Here is a 23,017-nt window from a genome sequence, read left to right as displayed (position 1 = left end):
TTTGCTTAGGCACCATTTGGTGCCAGGTAACAACAACGTAAAAGGAAAAATTTTCAGCTGAGAGATAATTAATTAAAAAAATATTTTACTAGAAAGCTCCCTTGGGCATGTTTTTTACCATAAAACAAACGGAACCTTACTAAAAGAAAATTATAATTCATAACTTTTACATGTATATGAATTTTCTGAATATAAATAAGGGAAAAACTAACATTGCTAGGATTTGTGAATTTCATCTTCATGAAACGGTGATGCTCTAATTGCATGTGCCATGGGAGGAACCCCCCCCCCCCCTCCCCCATCTCTCTGATGAAATTCCAACCATAGTTGTCACGGTGTCTAGGCGGCCCAAGGCGCCTGGACGCCTTGACAACTATTACTTCCAGTCAACATACAAGCAGGATGAGTGGTAAAAAAGATAGTTCAAGTTCCAACAAATTATAATATGCCATTTCATGGTAAAAGAATCTAGTGGCATTTTTGTAATCATTTTTTTTTTTGTGAATAATAAATTCATTACCAAAGAGGAAAAAAAGAAAAACAGCCCTCAAATTGGAGGGAGAAAGAAACAATGACCAACAGCCGAAAGCTCAAACAGGGGAGCTCACAGCTAGAAGAGAGATAGAGGGAAGACCCCAGGAGACAACAATGAGCCTGTTCCTTGGGGTGTCATTACAAGTAGAGGGAGCAACCGAACTAAGTTTGGTTTTAATTTCAAAAGAGATGGAATCCCAAATCTGATTGAGAGATCGAGATTTGGTGGCACATTTCCGTAAATTACGCTGCATCCAAATATGATTGATGACATCAGAAAAAGCCAGCTTTCCAACCACATCACAAAGGGAAGAACCTCCAAAAGTCATTATCAACCCAAAACCATTCTCTGTGAAAAGGAAGAATCCGCCGATTTCTTGGCCAGCATTTAGCAAGGATGCCTTTCCAGGTAGAACAGGAGAAAGGGCAAGCAAAGAATAGGTGATTGGAATCCTCAATCCCATTCCAACAGAGACAACAGTTAGGAGGAACAGTGATGTGCCGATGCCAGAGAAAAGACTGCGTTGGAAGGCAGCTAGAGAAGACTCTCCAGACCGTAAAGCAGTGCCAGGGAATGTGGTGTTTGAACCAAACAACTTTCCTCCAAGGTACAAGAGGTTGACGAGACCGAATGAGATCCCAAGCAGCTTTCGAGCTAAAAGAACCCGAAGAATATGGCAACCAAGTAACCCAGTCATCCCTATGAAGGGGTCTTCTGGGAATAGAGGGCAATAAATTCCATATAGTAGTAAGCACAGGGTTTGAGGTATCTGAGGGCCCCAGCCATTAGCATCTAAAATATCAGCCACCAAAGCATTTCAAGACAACCCAAAGCCATAAATAGTTCTAGGGCTGATTTGATGAAGGAGAATTCCCATAGGGTGCCAATGATCCGGCCACAGGGAAGTGGAATTCCCATTACCAATGTGGGAGTGAATAGATCCAAGGACAATGGGGCGAGAAGCAAGGATTTTGCGCCAGACCCAGGAAGCATCCGAAGAGATGGAGACTGTCCAAATGGAATCCGATCAAAGAAGCCCAAAATAAATCCAATCCACCCAATACTTTTCTTTCTAGACGCAATCTTCCATATCAACTTGATGATGCCAGCTGAATTCACCTCCTTGATCCTTTTGATACCCAAACCTCCTTCCACTAGTGGAAGGCAAACTGAACCCCAAGTAGTAGGCCGAAGAGACCTTGAGGAATCAGTTCCTTTCCAAAGGAAAGAAGACATGAGGGATTCCAAGGATTTGATAATGGAATGAGGCAGCCCATAAATTCCAGACCAGTAAATGTAGGAAGCTTGCAACACAGACTTGACGAGCACCAGGTGACCAGCATAAGAGAGAAGCTTGCCTTTCCAAAGTTGAAGTCTTTTCCTAATAAGATCCAGCATGGGAGTGCAATTATGGGCCAATAATCTTACCAGAATCAATGGGAGAGCCAAATATTTGACTGGAAGCTGACCTACAGAGAAGCCACATTTTTCCTTCAAAACAACTTTGTCCAGATCAGATACCCCGGCCAGGAAAAGAAGGGACTTTGATGGATTGATCTGGAGCCCCGATAATGCTTGGAAATGCTGCAAACAGTGCATAATTGTTGGCAGAACCGTGGGTTAGAAAGAGAATCAGAGAAAATAATGTGTTGTATTCATTGAAACGTAAGCCCCTCTATTTATAGTAGAGGGAAAATTACAAAAAGACAAAACTAGGCGATGTGGGACTAAAACCCACATAGCCCACTTACACTTGATAACATAAGAAGAATAAAACTACCCCAAAAAGACCAGAATAACCCCACGATATTCTGGATTACATATTCCAACACTCCCCTCAAGCTGGATTATACAAATAATCAAAGAAAGAAGACTAAGCTTGAACTAAAGAAAAAATAACTCCTAATAATGCTAACACTACCCCTCAATATGGCGCATACAAGGTACTAATGCCCAACTTGAACAAAAAAAGGGAAAAAACTAAGTTGTAGCCGAATCCAGCTTGACAGATGAATGCAGCTCCCAAATAAACCTTCCACTGCGTTTGGTTGCTTACATCTGTAGGTGTTACTTCTGCAGATACATGACTCTCGATTTTTTAACACTGCGTTTGGTTGCGTAAATTTCTGGATGTCTGCATTGATTCAGATGTAACATCCATAGATCAGAGTATCTACGGATGAACGAATCTACCAGAATAACTGTTCGGTTACCCTGATTGTGAAACCTGAATCGACCAGAATAACTGTTTAGTTACCCTGATTCTGAAACCTGAATCTACCTAAAATGTGATAAAATGCAATATGAAATAAATTATTTATACTAATTATTTTATTATTTAGTAATAATAAAATATACTCACAATTAGAATATAAGTATTTAAAAATTTTAGTATTTCTAATTAATAATTTAATTATGTGTGCACCCTGCCTTCCATGCAACCTTTGCCCTTTAATTAATTATATGAAATTTTAATATGATCCTTTGGTTGAATGATTTTAATTATATGATGCCTTGGTTCAATGATTTTTTTCTGACAATAGAAGAGTTAGATAGAATTCAATTAAACATGTTGGTTCACATTTTTGTGTCACTTGATTCAAGTACATAAAACAAAAAAATAGGGTCTGACAATGCCAAGTGATTTTGTGACATTCTCTTCCTTCCTCCCAAGATCCCTTCCTACTTGTTAATGTTTAGTTTTTTGACAATGTCCAGGATATCCTCCAAATCCTTTGTATGTTTTTGGGAAGCTGATATTTTTTCCTTCGACAATGCCTTGCAGATAGTTTATGTCAGGACTTGGTGTTGATGTGATAGTTGTAAGATCCTCGGCGGTATTCCTTGTTTGCTTGTCTGAAGATGAAGATTCTCCTTCATCTATAAATTTGAAATATCCACAACCTTGCTTTTTTTCCTACAAACAAATAAATCAATACTTTGTAATTAATACAATGGGGTCTAAACAAATTATACATTATGGTAAGCGTAGTCATACCTGGGTGGATTGTGGGCAACACCAAAAATCTCGTCCTTTTCCAGTCCTTGCTTGCACCTACGAACCATGCATTACCCTTTGTCCACATGGGCAAATTCGTAAGTGGTCCACCCACATAAACTACCTTGTAAAAGGCCCCTCTCTCGCATTATATTACTTAAACTAAAAAATGCTCTTCTACTCATTCTTGTAATATTTCGACATGTGGTGTCACATAATCCTATGATTCTTTGTGTCTCAACATAGCCATGGTTTCGCTCATCACGATATGGTTGTTTAACCAAATATGTTCTTCTATAATACTCCGCTCCTAGAACTGCAGCAACAGTCGCTAATACAATTATTTTTTTCTTGCGCTCTTGGTAGGCCTCATCAGTCTCATGTACAGTATCCATGTGTATGCATATCTACAAATTAAAATGTAAAGATACTAAAACTCAGAACTAACACCCTAATATATTAACAACCAAGAACACAAATGATTGTAAATGACTGCAACCAGTTTTTGAGACGGTCAAATCAAGGCTTGTTGGACTTCCTCATGCAAAACTCATTGTTTGCATTAGAACTCCTATAGGTGGATGTCCTTCATATTGGACTGGTTAGAGGATGATAAGAGAAAAAAAATATGACACATAAGAATCCAAAATCATTCCCAATACGAGCATTGATAAATGATTAAATTCAGCTCCACATATATGACACACATGACACAAATAGACACAAATATAGATGATAAGAGAACAAAAAATGCCAAAACGAGCATTGATAAATGATTAAATTCAGCTCCAGACAGCTTTCTCACTTTTTTTTTTCTTTTATAGTGTAAAATATAGTATCAAATATTTCCTATAGTGCTGATGGTTTTTGGGACTCTTATAACTTTGAACTGTTGTGATATTGATCTTTTGAGTACTATGTAAACCACTGCAAGGCTGACATGACTTTGCCTTGACATGCATTACTTATTTCCAATGACTGGGTTTGGTATACTTATTTCTCCCTCAAATCCTTTCATATAATCTGGCTATTGCAGTCCCATGAAGAAGTCTCAAATGTCCCTTGTTTTCTTGCTGTCCCTCTAATGACTATTAAAAGGTAGGGATCAATCATGTAGAGAGCATTTTCTTTTGTGTGTGTGTGTTGGGGGGGGGGGGGTGTACATGTAACAAAACAGCAAACAGTGAAATAAATGTTTTTCCTTTAACAAAATGGTAAAATTAGATAGTAGATGCCTAATTTACAGAGACTTTTCATGCTTTCACCCACAAGGCCCTGAAATGAGATGCATAATGCAATTTTTGAGTTTTGGATAAAGGTCATCTCTTACTGCTTGTGAATGTAATCTTGACTACCATTACAGCTTCCTATGTTGCTTTTCCTTTTGTTCTCTGTGCTCCACTAGCAAACAGAGAACTTCAATCACAATATTTGAAGATCATAGAGGTGGAAATAAAGCATCTGCCGCTGAATAGCAAGAAGCAGCTCCATAGAGGAACAGTCTAAATATTGTGCTGAGGGCCAAGGAGTCTGTACTCTTGGAAACTGGGAAAGTCAAGCACCACATAATGGCAAGAATATACAACCATTCCAAGGAGTCTCACCCTGTCTCACAGTCCTTGAATTAAAGACAAGGTTTTTGATTTGCCACATAATGTCACCCTGTCTCTGATCATTTGTCTCTCTCTCTCTCTCTCTCTCTCTCTCTCTCTCTCTCTCTCTAAATATAATCTGAAATTTCAATGTTGAATCTGCTGACTGTGGTCGGGCTAATATATTGTAGATGCATCACTCTCTTTGTGGGGTTCTCCATATAAGGATTCTTGATAGAGACTTCTCCCATGCCCTTTTCCCCTCAATGCCATCTCAACCAAAGGAAAATTAATAAATATCATCATTACATATTTTCTTTAATAAAAACAATACTTAATGCAGCATTTCCATTTCATTATCCATATCCATTCACTCAATTTAGGGAAATAGGAATCAACCTCGGTCAAACCAATAGAATTATTCATCCAATAAAAAAACCAATAAAATTAAGTTTGGAAGAGTATCAAATTTCTCATAGAATGAGAGATCTAGAGCCCAACCCCAATCCCCATCCCTCCCCCATCCCAAGCCCCCAAAAGAAAAAAGTTGACCGAACATACAAGAAGACTCAATAGCAAAGTATTAACCTTCATAAAAAAACCATCCATTAGCTATACAATCAAATTTCCTTTTAGAATGCTACTCAGTAATTCACACATGCATTGAAATCCCTTAAAGTACAATGTTGGAATCAAACAAACAGATAGGAGAGAGCAGAGGATTCTGAGACAGAGAAGACAGAGAAGGAGAAGAAAAAAAAAAAAAGAAGACAGATATCCAACAAAGAAGGGAAGGAAGATGAGAAGAATAAAAAAAAAACAGATATCCAACAGAGAAGGGAAGGAATATGAGAAGAATTAAAAAAAATGCAGGCAAAAGGAGAAGAAAAAAAAAAAAAGACAGATATCCAACAGAGAAGGGAAGGAAGATGAGAAGAATTAAAAAAAATGCAGGTAGAAGAAGAAAAAACAAAAAAAGACAGATATCCAACAAAGAAGTGAAGGAAGATGAGAAGAATAAAAAAAAAATGCAGGCAGAAGGAGGGTTTCAGGTAGAAGATGGGGGAGAGAAAGGGCTTCAGGGAGGAGTGTCGGCTTGCCATCAATGGAGCCAGTGAGCCACCCAAGCATCAGAATAAGAATTAAAAGAAAAAATAAACCAGAGAACGAGAAGAAGAGCAGCGGGCTAGGAGAAGAAAAAAATAGAGAAGAGGAGGCCGGAAGAATCTAAAGAGGGTTTTGGGATACTTAGAACTGCCTAGCCACGACTTGCCAGAAGGTAGAAGGTTGAAGGAGAGAAGAAACCAGGGCTATATTAAGACAAAAAATTAAAACTAAAATTAGAAAAGTTCACAAATGGCCATATGCAGAGGAAACGAGAGAGCAGAGAAGGACTTTGAGAAATATCACATACAAAGGGCTACTATTCATCCCACACAGATTCAAAAGCCCTAAAAATTACCTGATATCTCCGACCTAACACCAGGCACTCTTCTTGCAGGGTGATTCAGAACTTCCCACAACCGAAACCCTAAAAACAGAGAGCGCAAGAGACAAAGCGAGACTGAGAGAGAGAGAGAGAGAGAGAGAGAGAGATAAATTTGTGCCAATGGAAGCCATGAACTCACCAGAGCAGATCTCTCCTTCGTTTTCCTTTAACTTCTCCTATCCAAGTGTTCAACGGTATGCCTCTGATATCACGATTTTATCTGAATCTGAAGATGTTAGCCCTTTTATACCATAGGGTTTAATTTCTTGAATCTCAAGATTTCACCTCATGAGGTGAAATCTCAAAATTCAGATTTTTAGTGTAAAATGGTGTATCTTAAGATTGGGTGAATCTTAGGATGTAAATCGGTTTTCCCAACCAAACGGTTAACACTGCGTTTGGTTGCTTACATCTATATGTGTTACATCTGTAGACACATGAATCTCGATTTTTTTAACCGTTTGGTTGGGAAAACCGATTTACATCCTTAAGATTCACCAAATATTAAGATACACCATTTACACTAAAAATCTAAATCTTGAGATTTCACCTCCTGAGGTGAAATCTTGAGATTCAAGAAAATAAACCCTATGGTATAAAAGGGCTAACATCTTCAGATTCAGATAAAATCATGATATCAGAGGCATACCATAGAACACTTAGATAGGAGAAGTTGAAGGAGAACGAAAGAGAGATCTGCTCTGGTGAGTTCATGGCTTCCAGAGTTCATGGCTTCCATTGGCACAAATCCTTCTCTCTCTCTCTCTCTCTCTCTCTCTCTCTCTCTCTCTCTCTGTTTTTAGGGTTTCGGTTGTGGGAAGTTCTGAATCACCCTGCAGGAAGAGTGCTTGGTGTTACGTCGAAGATATCAGGTAATTTTTAGGGCTTTTGAATCTATGTGTGGGATGAATAGTAGCCCTGTATATGTGATATTTCTCAGAGTCCTTCTCTGCTCTCTCGCTTCCTCTACATATGGCCATTTGTGAACTTCTCTAATTATAGTTTTAATTTTTTGTCTTAATATGGCCCTGGTTTCTTCTCTCCTTCAACCTTCTGGCAAGTCGCAGCTAGGCAGTTCTAGGTATCCCAAAACCCTCTATAGATTCTTCCAGCCTCCTCTTCTCTATTTTTTTCTTCTCCTAGCCCGCTGCTCTTCTTCTCGTTCTCTGGTATATTTTTTCTTTTAATTCTTATTCTGATGCTAGGGTGGCTCACTGGCTCCATTGATGGCAAGCCGGCACTCCTCCCTGAAGCCCTTTCTCTCCCCCATCTCCTACCTAAAACCCTCCTTCTGCCTGCATTTTTTTTTTTTTCTTCTCATCCTCCTTACCTTCTCTGTTGGATATCTGTCTTTTTTTTTTCTCCTTCTACCTGCATTTTTTTTATTCTTCTCATCTTCCTTCCCTTCTCTGTTGGATATCTATCTTTTTTTTTTTTTCTCCTTCTGTCTACATTTTTTTTTATTCTTCTCATCTTCCTTCCCTTCTCTGTTGGATATCTGTCTTTTTTTTTTCTCCTCCTTCTCTGCCTTCTCTGTCTCAGAGTCCTTCTCTGCTCTCTCCTATCTGTTTGTTTGATTCCAACATTGTAATTTAAGAGATTTAAACGCATGTGTGAATTACAGAGTACCATTCTAAAAGGAAATTTGATTGTATAGCTAATGGATGGTTTTTTTATGAAGGTTAATACTTTGCTATTGAGTCTTCTTATATGTTTGGTCAACTTTTTTTCTTTTGGGAGCTTGGGATGGGGGAGGGATGGGGATTGGGGTTGGGCTCTAGATCTCTCATTCTAAGAGAAATTTGATAAGCTTCCAAACATAATTCTAATGGTTTTTTTTTTTTTTTGGATGAATAATTCTATTGGTCTGACCGAGGTTGATTCCTATTTCCCTAAATTGAGTGAATGGATATGGATAATGAAATGGAAATGCTGCATTAAGTATTGTTTTTATTAAAGAAATTTTGTAATGATGATACTTATTAATTTTCCTTTGGTTGAGATGGGATTAAGGGGAAAAGGGTACGCGAGAAGTCTCTACCAAGAATCCTTATATGGAGAACCCCACAAAGAGAGTGATGCATCTACAGTGTATTAGCCCCGACCACAGTCAGCAGATTCAACATTGAAATTTCAGATTACATTTAGAGAGAGAGAGAGAGATAAATGATCACAGATAGGGTAACATTATGTGGCAAATCAAAAACCTTGTCTTTAATTCGACTGTGAGACAGGGTGAGACTCCTTGGAATGGTTATATATTCTTGCCATTATGTGGTGCTTGACTTCCCAGTTTCCAAGAGTAGAGACTCCTTGGCCCTCAGCACAATATTTAGACTGTTCCTCGATGGAGCTGCTTCTTGCTATTCAGTGGCAGGTGCTTTATTTCCACCTCTATGATCTTCAAATATTGTGACTGAAGTTCTCTGTTTGCTAGTGGAGCACAGAGAACAAAAGGAAAAGCAACATAGGAAGCTGTAATGGTAGTCAACATTACATTCACAACAAGCAAGAGATGACCTTTACCCAAAACTCAAAAATTGCATTAAGCATCTCATTTCAGGGACTTGTGGGTGAAAGCATGAAAAGTCTCGGTAAATTAGGCATCTACTATCTAATTTTACCATTTTGTTAAAGGAAAAACATTTATTTCACTGTTTGTTGTTTTGTTATAATATGTACACCCCCCCCTCCCAACACACACACACACACAAAAGAAAATGCTCTCTACATGATTGATCCCTACCTTTTAATAGTCATTAGAGGGACAACAAGAAAACAAGGGACATTTGAGACTTCTTCATGGGACTGCAATAGCCAGATTACATGAAAGGATTTGAGGGAGAAATTAGTATACCAAACCCATTCATTGGAAATAAGTAATGCATGTCAAGGCAAATTCATGTCAGCCTTGCAGTGGTTTACATAGTACTCAAAAGATCAATATCACAACAGTTCAAAGTTATAACAGTCCCAAAAACCATCAGCACTATAGGAAATATTTGATACTATATTTTACGCCATAAAAGAAAGAAAAAAAGTGAGAAAGCTGTCTGAAGCTGAATTTAATCATTTATCAATGCTCGTATTGGCATTTTTTGTTCTCTTATCATCTATATTTGTGTCTATTTGTGTCATATGTGTGTCATATATGTGGAGCCGAATTTAATCATTTATCAATGCTTATATTGGGAATGGTTTTGGATTCTTATGTGTCATATTTTTGTTCTCTTATCATCCTCCAACCAGTCCAATATGAAGGGCATCCACCTATAGGAGTTCTGATGCAAACAGTGGGTTTTGCATGAGGAAGTCCAACAAGCCTTGATTTGACCGTATCAAAAACTGGTTGCAGTCATTTACAATCATTTGTGTTCTTGGTTGTTAATATATTATTGTGTTAGTTTTGAGTTCTAGTGTCTTTACATTTTGATTTGTAGATATACATATACATGGATACTGTACATGAGACTGATGAGGCCTACCAAGAGCGCAAGAAAAAAATAATTGTATTAGCGACTGTTGTTGCTGTTCTAGGAGCAGAGTATTATAGAAGAATGTATTTGGTTAAACAACCATATCGTGATGAGCGAAACCGTGGCTATGTTGAGACACAAAGAATCATAGGGATATGTGACCACATGTCGAAACATTACAAGAATGAGCAGAAGAGCATTTTTTTGTTTAAGTAAAATGATGCAAGAGAGGGGCCTTCTACAAGATAGTTTATATGGGTGGACCACTTACGAATTTGCCCATGTGGACAAGGGCAATGCAAGGTTCGTAGGTGCAAGCAAGGACTTGGAAAATGACGAGATTTTTGGTGTTGCCCACAATCCACCCCGGTATGACTACGCTTACCATAATGTATAATTTGTTTAGACCCCATTGTATTAATTACAAAGTATTGATTTATTTGTTTGTATGAAAAATAAGCAAGCTTGTGGATATTTCAAATTTATAGATGAAGGAGAATCTTCATCTTTAGACTAGCAAACAAGGAATACCGCCAAGGATCTTACAACTGTCACATCAACACCAAGTCCTGATACAAACTATCTGTAAGGCATTGTCGAAGGAAAAATATCAGCTTCCCAAAAACATACAAAGGATTTGGAGGATATCCTGGACATTGTCAAAAAACTGAACATTAACAAGTAGGAAGGGATCTTGGGACGAAGGAAGAGAATGTGACAAAATCACGTGGGATTGTCAGACCCTGTTTTTTTGCTTTATGTACTTGAATCAAGTGACACAAAAATGTAAACCAACATGTTTGACTGAATTCTATTTAACTCTTCTATTGTCGGAAAAAATCATTGAACGAAGGCATCATATAATTAAAATCATTCAACCATAGCATCATATAATTAAAATTTCATATAATTAATTAAAGGACGAAGGTTGCATGGAAGACAGTGTGCACAAATAATTAAATTATTAATTAGAAATACTAAAATTTTTAAATACTTATATTCTAATTGTGAGTATATTTTATTATTACAATATAATAAAATAATTAGTATAAATAATTTATTTCATATTGCATTTTTTCACATTTTGGGTAGATTCAAGTTTCAGAATCAGGGTAACCAAACAGTTATTCTATCAGATTCGTTCATCCATAGATCAGAGGATCTATGGATGTTACATCTGAATCAATGCAGACATCCAGAAACTTACGCAACCAAACGCAGTGTTCAAGAACTTGAAAAAAATAGATCTTCAAAACCTGGGCAGACTTGAGCAGCAAATTTTTACTAATCTTTAACAGCTGTGCAGTGATGAATCTCTGACTGATAATCTTGAAGATAAGCAACTAGAGCAGCATACAGATGAATCAAGCAGCAGAAAAGATCAAGCAGCGGAAAAAATCAACCCAACTGTAGAAACTCATATAGGCAGGCAATAACCAAACATCTTCAATACTTTAATACTTCAATCTCTCCCTTCGGCAAACTCAACCCCCATAACAAAGGAGATACCCAATGGCAATGCTGGAAACTCTGACCTTCTATTTATTGCACCAAGTGTTCCTGCAAGTTCTGCTTCTACAATGTCTGCAAGTGTACTGTACATAATCTCCCCCTCACGTGTAGTAGTGCACGTGGACATAACAAAGATGATGTAAGTGATAGGGCAAAAGCATAATATCCCAGAATTTTCCAAAAAATGTGCTAAGGGTAATGGAAAAGGAAGAAATGACATATTAGAGAATACCATTATCGTCCAAAGTGGTTATGGGTACATGCCAAAGGTATGTTGTGGGAGGTGGTGAAGTGAAAAGAGCAGTGCAATAATGAATTACGGAGTAAAACAATTCAACATATAAATTTTCTACCATCTTCAAACAATCAAACAAACACTTTTGATGGAAACTCCTACAAGGGAGAAACTCTGAACTCCAATACTCAAATCTGATAAGTATACAGATCTGATTTGAAGTAAGGAAAAGCTCCAATCTTCAAGGCTTGATCAATCTTCAAACAAGGAAGAACAAGTGTGCAAAACTCCAATTTATAAACTCCCACATACGAAATAGGACTGACGAAGATATCTAGACAGCAATTGATGTAAGAAGCTTCAAAGTAAGCCGGATATGCACCAGAAAAGCTTCACATAACTGAATAGGTTCATAGTTGCAACCTATAACCCTAGAACACACTGTTGTAATCCCAAATAAGCTGATCTCCAGGGTAGTAGAATCGAGTGCTCAATAATGAAAGAAATTCGATCTCCAATAGTAGGATACTCAGTCTCAATAATAGGGCAGCAGTAGTCCACATAAAGGTAGCAGTAACATGTCAACCAGTCATGCTTACAAAAGCTAATCAATAGAACCAGCAAGGTATGTAATACGGCTCAATAGAACCATCAAATTTAAGATAAATAATCCGACAGATTCATAGGTAGTTGAAGCAATCAGCCACATAGGAACCAATAAAAAATAGGTTGATAATTGAAGAAATCGAGCCATAAGTGTAAACCTGAATTTTTTTATGCTGAAATATGGGTTGAATACTCCTCTGATATGTATAAGACTCTCCTCAAAATATGAGCTTGAAAGGAAACCCTAACCCTAAAATCGATTGCTGTCAGGGTTTTAGAAAACCCTGAAATTAAGATCGATTTAGGGAAAAGGGGCTGTAATTGCTAATGTAGACATGTAATAGATGCTAACCAAGGCTACTAGAATGGAACCTCCAAGGTGAACAATCAATCTCCAGTAAGAGTGAGACCTGATCTTCAAAGGGGAGAGACTCCAAAAAATCACAGAAGTAGAGCAGGGTAGCATTACAGCACTACACCAGCATAAACGACCTTCTTCAAGCCTTGAACTGATGAAGGAGAATTCTCTTTTAATGTTAGAACCACCTCCAAAGCACTCGAACAGCAGCAAACATCCCTACCCCAAATCGATTTTTATCAGGGTTTTGGAAACCCCTGAAAAGAAGAGATCGATTGGGGTAAGGGTCTTCAAAAAACTTGGATAGGTGCAATATTGAGGTCGATTGGTCCTTGAAGTGGGAGTAATCAGCCTCCAAAATTAGCAAAAACTGAAACCTGAAAGTCAGGGTTTTTGGCAGGTAACCAAATTGGCAGGTTAAGGAATTTTTGCTATAGAAACAAATCCAGCCATCAGAAAGGGTCCAAACTTAGGTCGAGTAGGGCTTATAGTAATAGGGAATCACCCCCAAAAGATCAGCTGCATCTGAAAAAGGATACACCAAAATCGATTGGAGTCTAGGTTATTAAAAACCCTGCCAAGTAGAGATCGATTAGGGTATGGTGGCTGGAATTAATTAAAGCTTGGAGAAAAAGGAAATAGGGAATGAGGATAATGGAATAGGGTAGAAAGGGGTTGGAGAAGGGTGCATAGGGAGCTCCAATGGTGGAAGGTCAGCCTTCAATAGTAATAGGAAGTCGATCTCCAAAAAATTCTGGAAAACCCCAAATTGCAAAGATGATTCCAGCAGTATTTTACTATAAAAAAGTATATAGAATGGAGGAGGGAAATCATTGGTCAGGGATTTTACCTCATTAGTGTTGCCCCCTTCCAAGGAGAAGAAGAAGAAAACCAGAGAAAGAGAAGCCGAGAGAGAGAGAGAGAAGAAGGAGAGGTCGATTGGAGAGATGGAGTAGGGTTTTTTCTCTTTTTCTAACCGAGATCAGACCAGCTCTGATACCATGTTGGCAGAACCATGGGTTAGAAAGAGAGAATGAGAGAAAATAATTCGTTGTATTCATTGATAGGTATGCCAGGGGAAATTACAAAGAGACTAAATTAGGCGATGTGGGACTAAAACCCATATAGCCCACTTACACTTAATAACATAAGAAGAATAGGACTTGGCCTGCTCTCCCTCCCCCCCCTTCTGATGACAAACTTTTGTGGTTGCCCTCCCCCAATGGCGGCTTCACCTCCTTCTCTGCTTGGAACTTTGTTCGCCACTCCGCCCCCATTATCCCTTGGCATAACCTTGTCTGGTTCAAATGCCACATTCCCCGCCATAGCCTCACCACCTGGAGAGCCCTCCGCCTTTGCTTCCCAACCCAAGCCTTCCTTACTCACCATCACATCCATGTTTCCCCCTCCTGCTCCCTTTGTTGGAACGGTCTCGAAGACATTCCCCAACTTTTTTTGGGGCATTTCAGTACTTTTTTGGGTTTTAGATTTTTGAAAAAGTGTCCTTATCTCTTATCAGATGTGTGGATGAAATGTTGCGGGTCGTGACCTTCGAATCGATACCTATTTCGACATATGTTCATTTTTTATTTAAACCAGACAAGGTGGGTCGTTCGGGGTTATTTGGGGGCATTTCATTGCTTTTTTGGGTTGGGGATTTTCTAAAAAGTGTCCTTATCTGTTAGTAGACGTGTGGATGCGATGTTGAGGGTCGTGATCTTCGAACCGATACCTTTTTTTTTTTGATAGGTAAGTATGATTGTATAAAGAAACAGAAAAGATACAAAAGAGGGCAGCCCCTTCCCTCCCCCCTTAGACAGGCCTAAGAGGAAGAGGAGAGCTCCCAAAACAACCCGAGGACAGGCCCTCGGTTATACAGCCTAGCAAATGGCCCAAGACTCAAAGTTACAAGTTTCGAAAATAGACTTTCCGGTCATAGTCATTTTTTATCAACTCCACCAATTCCGGTGGGAAATCCGGTGGATAAATAATAACTTCCCCATCTCCAGTATCCATAGAAGCAATAAAGTCTGCTGGCTGATTGATCTCCCTCCAAACATGTTTGATTTCCTTACGTTGTAGATGATGGAAGATAGAAGAAATACGATCTCTCAAAGTTTGCATATTCCAAGGGCAGCTCACGACCCCATTCAGAATATCCACTGCAAGCTTGGAATCAGATCTTATGGAAACCTGAAGCTGGCTGTTTTGAACACAAAGAGAAACCCCCCTTAAAATTGCATAAAGCTCCATGCTAAGAACAGAATTGTTGTCTCCATTACCCACAAAAGCCATAATGGCTGCACCTGTAGCATCACGAATTATCCCACCATAGGAGGCCCTATCAACCGTTAAGGATCCATCACAATGAAGAACGGTCATATTAGCTGGAGGCCTAAACCAGGCACAAGTTTTTTGAGTAATAGTCTTCCAATCCACCCTAAGCCCCCACTTATCAGCTAGGAACTGGTTCCTCGGGTTTTGGATCACCGAAATGGAAAAAGCAGCACATTTAATAGACACATCCAGCCGAATGGCCTCAACAATCTGGTCATGAGTCCTAACCTTATTCTCAAAAAGTCTTCGATTTCTTTCCCACCAAATGTAGTGGACAGTGGCACAAAAAGCCAATTTAGGAACCATATCTAACATATCATCAGCACAAGCACTACTAGCAAGCCAAGCAATTGCCTTCTGAATAGTGGTAGGTCCCCCTCCTCCTTGAGAACACAAAGAGCTAACTTTACCCCAAATGCTACTTGAAAAGGGGCAAATGAAGAAGAGATGTTCATGACTTTCAATCCCAGCCCAGCAAAAACTGTAATTCTGTCCAACTTGGATGTTCCTCTTAATAAACTGGCCCTTGGTAGGGAGGCCTTCCATAAGACATCTCCAAGTGGTGCAAGAATGCTTAGGGAAGTTCTGTGCAAACCAAATAAATTTATGCCAACCTACCTTAGGAGCAGTCCCTCTAAGAGTCTCCCAGGCTGGTTTAGTGGTAAATAAGCCATTTGGATTTTCCTTCCAAACAATAAGGTCATCCATATCTCTCAAAATAGGAACATGTTGTAACTCACCCCAAGCACTAATAAGGTCAAAGGAACCAGGAGGAGTGGGATGCCACTCACCATGCCGTATAATATCTGAAACCAAGGCCATACGATTAGAACCCGCATCATATCTGATGCGATCTCCAAACCTCTTAAATAAAACCCCTTGGGGGTGCCACTTATCCAGCCAGAGCCTTGTAAACCGGCCAGACCCAATAAAGTGGTGAATATTGGGCTCAGCCAAGTCTCTATATTTGAGAACTTTACGCCAAACCCAGGAACAATTTTGGGGGGTTTTCACCGTCCAAATGGAATCATTCTTCAGATAACGGGCATACACCCATCGAACCCAGAGACTGTCTTTTATGGAGACAATCCACCAAATCTGCTTTAGGATACCCGAAATATTCATATCTGAAATCCTGCGAATACCCAAGCCTCCCTCATCCTTAGGCTTACATACTTTATCCCAAGAAATATAGTGTACCTTTCTTTCCAAGGAAGGGCCCGTCCAAAGAAAGTTTGCAAACATGGATTCCAACTTTCGCTTGACACCACCTGGCAAGGCAAAAATACCTGACCAATAAATATAGCAGCCCGCGAGGACAGATCTGAGGAGTTGCAACCTGCCTGCAAAAGAAAGGAATCGTGCTTTCCAGCCTTCAAGTCTTTTCCGAACCAGGTCCACAATGGCGGAGCAGTCTGCCATTGAAAGTTTTCGAGAAATAAGGGGGACACCAAGGTACCGAATAGGCAACTTAGTGTCCACAAATTCCGTTAAATCCAAAAGTTGCAGTCTGGCCGTTTGAGTGAGGCCCCCTAAAATAATAGAGGACTTAGCTCTGTTGAGTTTCAACCCAGAGTAGGTATGAAAATCAGACAAAGCTCCCAAACAAGCCGAAATAGAGTCCGAGACAGCCTTCACAAAGATCATCAAATCGTCTGCGAAAATGAGATGAGAAAGATGGGAGCTTTTACATCTAGGCAGTAGACTAATCTGCCCCTCCATCTCTAACTTCTGCATCAAAGCCGAGAAACCTTCCATGGCTATAGTGAACAAATAAGGGGAGAGGGGGTCCCCCTGCCGAATTCCCCTCCTCCCCCTAAAGTAACCTGTAGGACTCCCATTAAGAAGGATTGAGAAGCATGGTGTGTCAACACACGCCTTCACCCACCGAATAAACATGCTTGGAAACCCCATCCGCTCCATGATCTCAAAAAGAAATTTCCTACTAAGAGAGTCATAGGCCTTATGTAAATCAATCTTCAAAACTGCCGTAGGCGAAGTTCCTTTCTGCTCAATACCCCTAACAATATGATGGCAAACTAAGATATTATCCACAATAGACCGGCCCTTAATAAAAGCAGATTGGTTGTCACTAACTACCTTCCCCACCACTCCTTGCAGCCTATTAGACAAAATTTTTGTAATGATTTTGTAAAATAGATTACAAAGAGCAATAGGTCTATACCCCGCAAAAGAAGAAGTTGCATCAGTTTTAGGGATAAGACTAATGAACGTAGCATTGATAGAACTCGGCATAAAAGAAGTGGAAAAGAACCATTTAATAGCCAGAGTAAGATCCTCACCAACAACCTCCCAAGCATGCTTGAAAAAAGCTGCTCCAAATCCATCCGGTCCAGGAGCCTTAGAATTCTTCATAGAAAACAACACATCTCTAATCTCCTTATTAGAAACCTTCCCAATAAGACTATTCTGCTGCACAAGATCTGGGCCATGTCTCAAAGGGATCGAACCAGGAAAATATCCAACATCCTCCACCTCCACACCAAACAAGTTCATATAGAAGGACACCGCCTCCTTTTTTTATCAGATTTGGCTCCTTGATGACCTCATTCTCAGCATTATGCACCTCCAAGATGTGATTCCTGTTCTGCCTACAAACCATGGATTTATGAAAAAATCCATTATTACCATCCCCCAGCTGAATATTTTTAACTCTAGACTTTTCCTTAAGAAACTTTTCTTCAATGACAAGAGCCTCCCATAACTTCTTCTTAGCTACAGTTTCAAGAGGGACCAAACTAGGGTCATTCGGGCTGGGCAGTAAGGCTGAGCTGGATATGAGCTAATTCCGAGGAAGCATTCTTCACAGCGAGAAAGACATCGCCCACACTGCTTTTATTCCAATTCTTAAGCTCTGCCTTAACATTTTTAAGACGGGCAGCAAACCTAAGAATGGGATTGAGTTTCAAGTTTATCGGGCAGTCCCATCCTTTAATAACTACATCATCGAACCCCTCTCTACCTATCCAAGCTTCAAAAAACCGAAATGGTTTAGGGCCAAAGTTGACCCCATCAAAAATGGAGACCACAACTGGAGAGTGATCCAAAAGCCCAGGTGGAAGAAAAGTAGCTTCCGAAGATCTGAGAATATCCAACCAGTTCAAATTAACCATAACCCTATCCAACTTGCAGCAAACCCTGGAGCTGCCCCCTGCCTGTTATTCCAGGTATACTGCTCTCCCTTCCATTTTAAATCAATAAGACCTGTGTCAAAAATAAAGGAGTTAAACTCATCAACAGCCTCCTGACGAACTAGATCCCCCCCCAAGCTTTTCACTCTGCTGACGAACAATATTAAAGTCCCCCATAGCAATCCAAGGACTAGAAATATTAGAACCAAAATCAATAACATCCCTCCAAAGGTCCCTCCTCTCTTCCACCGAATTAGAAGCATAGACAGCTGTGCACATAAAAGAAAGAGAAGACCCCAAAGTACGAACCTTCATATGGATGAATTGGTTAGAATTTTGCATCTCCTCCACCTCAAAAATAGTAGCATCCCAACCCACCCAAATCCGAGCTGTAGAACCACCTTCCCCATTATGAAAATATCTCCAATTTGGAATAAAGGGGTCAAAAACAGCAGCACAATTCTCCATTTTCACCTTTGTCTCAATCAGAACAGCCAATTTTGCATTATTCTCCATAATAACTTTTCTAATCCCACGCCTCTTTGTAGGGGCATTCATACCCCTAATGTTCCAAGAAATGCAATTCATTTAAATTGGGATGTCATGTCAGTCCCACCCTTACTAGGTCCCTCCAAGCTAACCCCTCCCCCTTCCTTCACAGGAATACGTTGAGGAAGGAACCTAGTGCTTCTTCCACTGGGCCGGCCCAAAAGAGTAGAATTCAAAGTACTAGAAAAGCCCATACCTTTGTCCATGGGCCCTTGGTTGGCCCGGTTTCTGCAGCCTGCTTCTTCAGCCTCTCAAAATTAGCCGACACCTTGTTAGCCTGATTAGGATCTTTTCCTTTCAACAATAACCTCTCCCCTCCACTACCTCCTTCCAAATTAGAATCCCCCATTACCGCAACTGAACCAGAATTGGTATCCAATGGGTTTACTAAAATCAAATCCCCATAAAAGAGGAACCAGCCATCCCTTCTCGGATTCCACCTTCCAACCGTTGGCACTCTAGAATCCTTCATGGGAATAGTTAAATTTGAACTCACATCCACCCCATCAGATTTCAAAATCTGCCCTTCCCCGATCACGTGTCCTTCAAATCTGCTCATTTCAATATTCCCACGACTAGGAATGGAAATAACATCATCTCCTCTTTCAGCCAAATTTGGAATGATAGCTAATGGTTGAGGAGTAGATTCCTCAATCTCCTTATCTCCACCCTCCAACAGCTCATTACCTAAGAGAACAGCACACGATTCTGGATCTAACATCAAATCATCCGGATCATAATGAATCTCCTCCGTCGATTTTCCAATGCTTGCAAAAGAATTAGAATAAGTAGCTTCCTTCCCGCTTAGCTGTCCTCCAAAATTTGAATCGGATTTCCTGAATATCCTCTTACCAAATTTAGCATTTTGTCTCAAGGAGTCTGCAGCCTCATCTCCCGAAATCACACGAGAATCTGGAGCTTCCAAATTAGAGCCTTCCCTCCCAATAGCGGTGACCCGGCTTCACGCACTGAGATCCGGCCAAAGAACCATCAACCTTCCCGTGAGACCCCTTTACATGCCATTCTGCTTGGACTTTGGTATTTTCTGATTGGGAATGCTAGCGCCAAACTTACAAGCATCGAAGCATGCCCAAAAATCCTGCATTGCATACAAAGAGGTGGTTTCCAATCGTAAACCACCTTTTGATTAAAAGATAGTCCATCTTCTCCATAGACTGGAACAGTCCTAGGAAGCTCCTTATTAGCGAGATACCTCCACACAAAGGCGGGCATAAGACAATCTCTCCATAGAACTTGTCATCTTATCCGTCACAATTGGCTTGCCAATGACACTCCCAATAGAACTAAGAGCTTCGGGAGACCAGAAATGAAAAGGGAGATTGGGTAAGGATACCCAAACAGGAACATAACATAAGTTTACCTTTTCTAAGCAAACATCTGGACTCCAAGGGCGCAAGATCATTGGTCTTTTTTGAACATACCACGGCCCTCCTTCAAGAACCTTAACTTTGTCATCTTCAAGATTAAATCGGAAAACAAAGATTCCACTCTCTAATAAATTAATATCAACATGACCTGCTATCCTCCACTGTTTTAATAAAACATCTCTTGCAAAAGTAAAGCTTGGCCTTCCACCGATAAAGTGCCCCATAAGGGTATTCTTCCACCGTTCAAGGCCCTTGCTAACCATTACATCCGGACATTTCGCAGCCAGCACCCCATCAATCAACTCTGGTTTCACATAAGAAAGCTTAAAACCATCACCATAAGTCGAAGCAGATGTAGAAAAAAGAGCAGACCAAGGAACAGCAGCCTTCCCCTTCCTCGGATCACTAGCCCCAACTCTCCGCTGAGTACTCTCATCATTTCCAGCCCCTTCTTTTGCAGCAGCCTGGTTCGGACCATGCATCAAACCAACTTCACCGTTATCACCATGCTCCCCCGGAGTAGCCTCTTCAATCCCACCACCAAGAACAGGCCACAACTCCTTTCCCGAGCCATCAAGAGCAGCCCCACCCTTCTCCAAGGTGAAAATCCCCCCACCTCCATTCCCTCCCGGATTGGGAGGGAGAGGAGGACTAGTAGCCGAACCTACTGGCCTGCCGGCCATCACCAAGAGCAAACCAAAGCATTCCCTCCCAAAATAGCCAGAGCTTCTCTCTTCTCAACACTTCACCGATACCTATTTCGACATATATTCATTTTCATTTTAAACCAGACCGAGTGGGTCGTTTGGGGTTATATGGGGGTATTTCTGTGCTTTTTAGGGTTTGAGATTTTCTAAAAAGTGTCCGTATCTCTAATTAGACGTGTGGATGCGATGTTGAAGGTCGGGGCCTTCGAACCGATACCAATTTCGATATATGTTCATTTTCGGTTTAAACGCTACAAGGTGGGTCATTTCGGGTTGGTTTCTGTACTTTTTTAGGTTTCGGATTTTCTAAAAAGTATCCTTGTCTCTAATTTGACGTGTGGATGCGATGTTGAGGATCATGACCTTCGAATCGATACCTATTTTGACATATGTTCATTTTCGGTTTAAGCCTGACGGGCTGGGTCATTTGGGGTTATTTGGGGGCATTTCTGTACATTTCTGGGTTTGATATTTTCTAAAAAGTGTCCTTTTCTCTTATTAGACGTGTGGATGCAATGTTGAGGTTCGTGACCATCGAATCGATATCAATTTTGGCATATGTTCATTTTCGGTTAAAACCAGACCGGGTGGGTCGTTTGGGGTTATTTGGAGGCATTTTTGTACTTTTTTGGGTTTAGGATTTTCTTGAAAGTGTCCTTATCTCTTATTAGACGTGTGGATGCGATATTGAGGGCTGTGACCTTCGAATCGAAACCTATTTTGGCTTCTGTTAATTTTGGATTTAAACTAGACCGGGTGGGTCGTTTGGGGCTATTTGGAGGCATTTTTGTACTTTTTTGGGTTGGGGGTTTTCTTAAAAGTGTCCTTATCTCTTATTATACGTGTGGATACGATGTTGAGGGTCGTGACTTTTAAATCGATACCTATTTCAACTTCTGTTCATTTTTTATTTAAACCAGATCGGGTGGGTCATTTGGGGTTTGTTTGGGGGCATTTCAACACTTTTTTGGGCTTCAGATTTTTGAAAAAAGTGTCCTTATCTCTTGTCAGACGTGTGGATGAAATCTTGAGGGTCGTGACCTTCGAATCGGTACCTATTTCGACATATGTTCATTTTTTATTTAAACCAGACAGGTTGGGTCGTTCGGGGTTAGTTGGGGGCAGTTCAGTACTTTTTTGGGTTTTAGATTTTCTAAAAAGTGTCCTTATCTCTTATTAGACATGTGGATGCGATGTTGAGGGTCGTGACCTTCGAACCGATACCTATTTCGACATATGTTCATTTTTGGTTTAAACCCTATCAGGTGGGTCTTTTGAGGTTATTTGGGGGCATTTCTGTATTTTTTTTTGGGTTTTGGATTTTCTAAAAAGTGTCATTATCTCTAATTACACGTGTGGATGCGATCTTGAGGGTTGTGACCTTCGAATTGATACCTATTTCGACATATGTTCATTTTTGGTTTAAGCTAGACTAGGTGGGTCATTTGGGGTTATTTTGGGGCATTTCTGTACATTTTTGGGTTTGGTATTTTCTAAAAGGTGTCATTTTCTCTTATTAGACGTGTGGATGCAATGTTGAGGATCGTGACCTTTGTATCGATACCTATTTCGGCATATGTTTAGTTGGGGTAAACTAGACCGTGGAGGTCGTTTGGGGTTATTTGGGGGCAGTTCAGTACTTTTTTGGGTTCGAAAAAGTGTCCTTATCTCTTATTAGACTTGTGGATGCAATGTTGAGGGTCATGACCTTCGAATCGATACCTATTTCGACATATGTTCATTTTTGGTTCAAACCAGACAGGGTGACTCGTTCCGGGGTATTAGGGGGTATTTCAGTACTTTTTTGGGTTTGGGATTTTTTAAAAAGTGTCCTCATCTCTTATTAGATGTGTGGATGCGATGTTGAGGGTTGTGACCTTCGAATCGATGCCGATTTCGACATATGTTCATTTTCATTTTAAACCAGACCGGGTGGGTCGTTTGGGGTTATTTGGGGGCATTTCTGTACTTCTTTGGATTTGGTATTTTTTATAAAGTGCCCTTATCCCTTATTAGACATGTGGATGCGAAGTTGAGGGTCGCGTCCTTCGAAGCGATAGCTAATTCATCATATGTTTATTTT

General features: G+C 40.1%; 1 protein-coding gene and 1 long non-coding RNA gene across 2 annotated transcripts in view; both read right to left on the bottom strand.

Annotated features, from left to right (window-relative positions):
• LOC122671069 (protein DGS1, mitochondrial-like) overlaps window positions 1–20,910 on the bottom strand; it is a 103,625-nt gene extending 82,715 nt beyond the window's left edge. The window contains exons 1-4 of the mRNA XM_043868159.1: window positions 20,053–20,910; window positions 19,860–19,938; window positions 19,692–19,751; window positions 16,024–16,029 (exon numbers count right to left, since the gene is read on the bottom strand). Coding sequence (XP_043724094.1) covers window positions 16,024–16,029; window positions 19,692–19,751; window positions 19,860–19,938; window positions 20,053–20,910 — 1,003 coding nt within the window. The remainder of the gene's footprint in view (window positions 1–16,023; window positions 16,030–19,691; window positions 19,752–19,859; window positions 19,939–20,052) is intronic.
• LOC122670336 lies at window positions 7,746–11,554 on the bottom strand. The gene is made up of 3 exons (XR_006334196.1): window positions 11,544–11,554; window positions 8,067–8,079; window positions 7,746–7,930 (listed from the first exon to the last, which is right to left on the bottom strand). It is a non-coding gene; the product is annotated as an uncharacterized LOC122670336 (long non-coding RNA).
• Window positions 20,911–23,017: the final 2,107 nt, after the last annotated feature.

The sequence above is a fragment of the Telopea speciosissima genome, chromosome 8, assembly GCF_018873765.1.
Source record: "Telopea speciosissima isolate NSW1024214 ecotype Mountain lineage chromosome 8, Tspe_v1, whole genome shotgun sequence".
Lineage (NCBI taxonomy): Eukaryota > Viridiplantae > Streptophyta > Magnoliopsida > Proteales > Proteaceae > Telopea > Telopea speciosissima.
The sequence above is the reverse complement of the archived record's forward strand: the minus strand, read 5'-3'. Positions and strand labels throughout refer to the sequence as shown.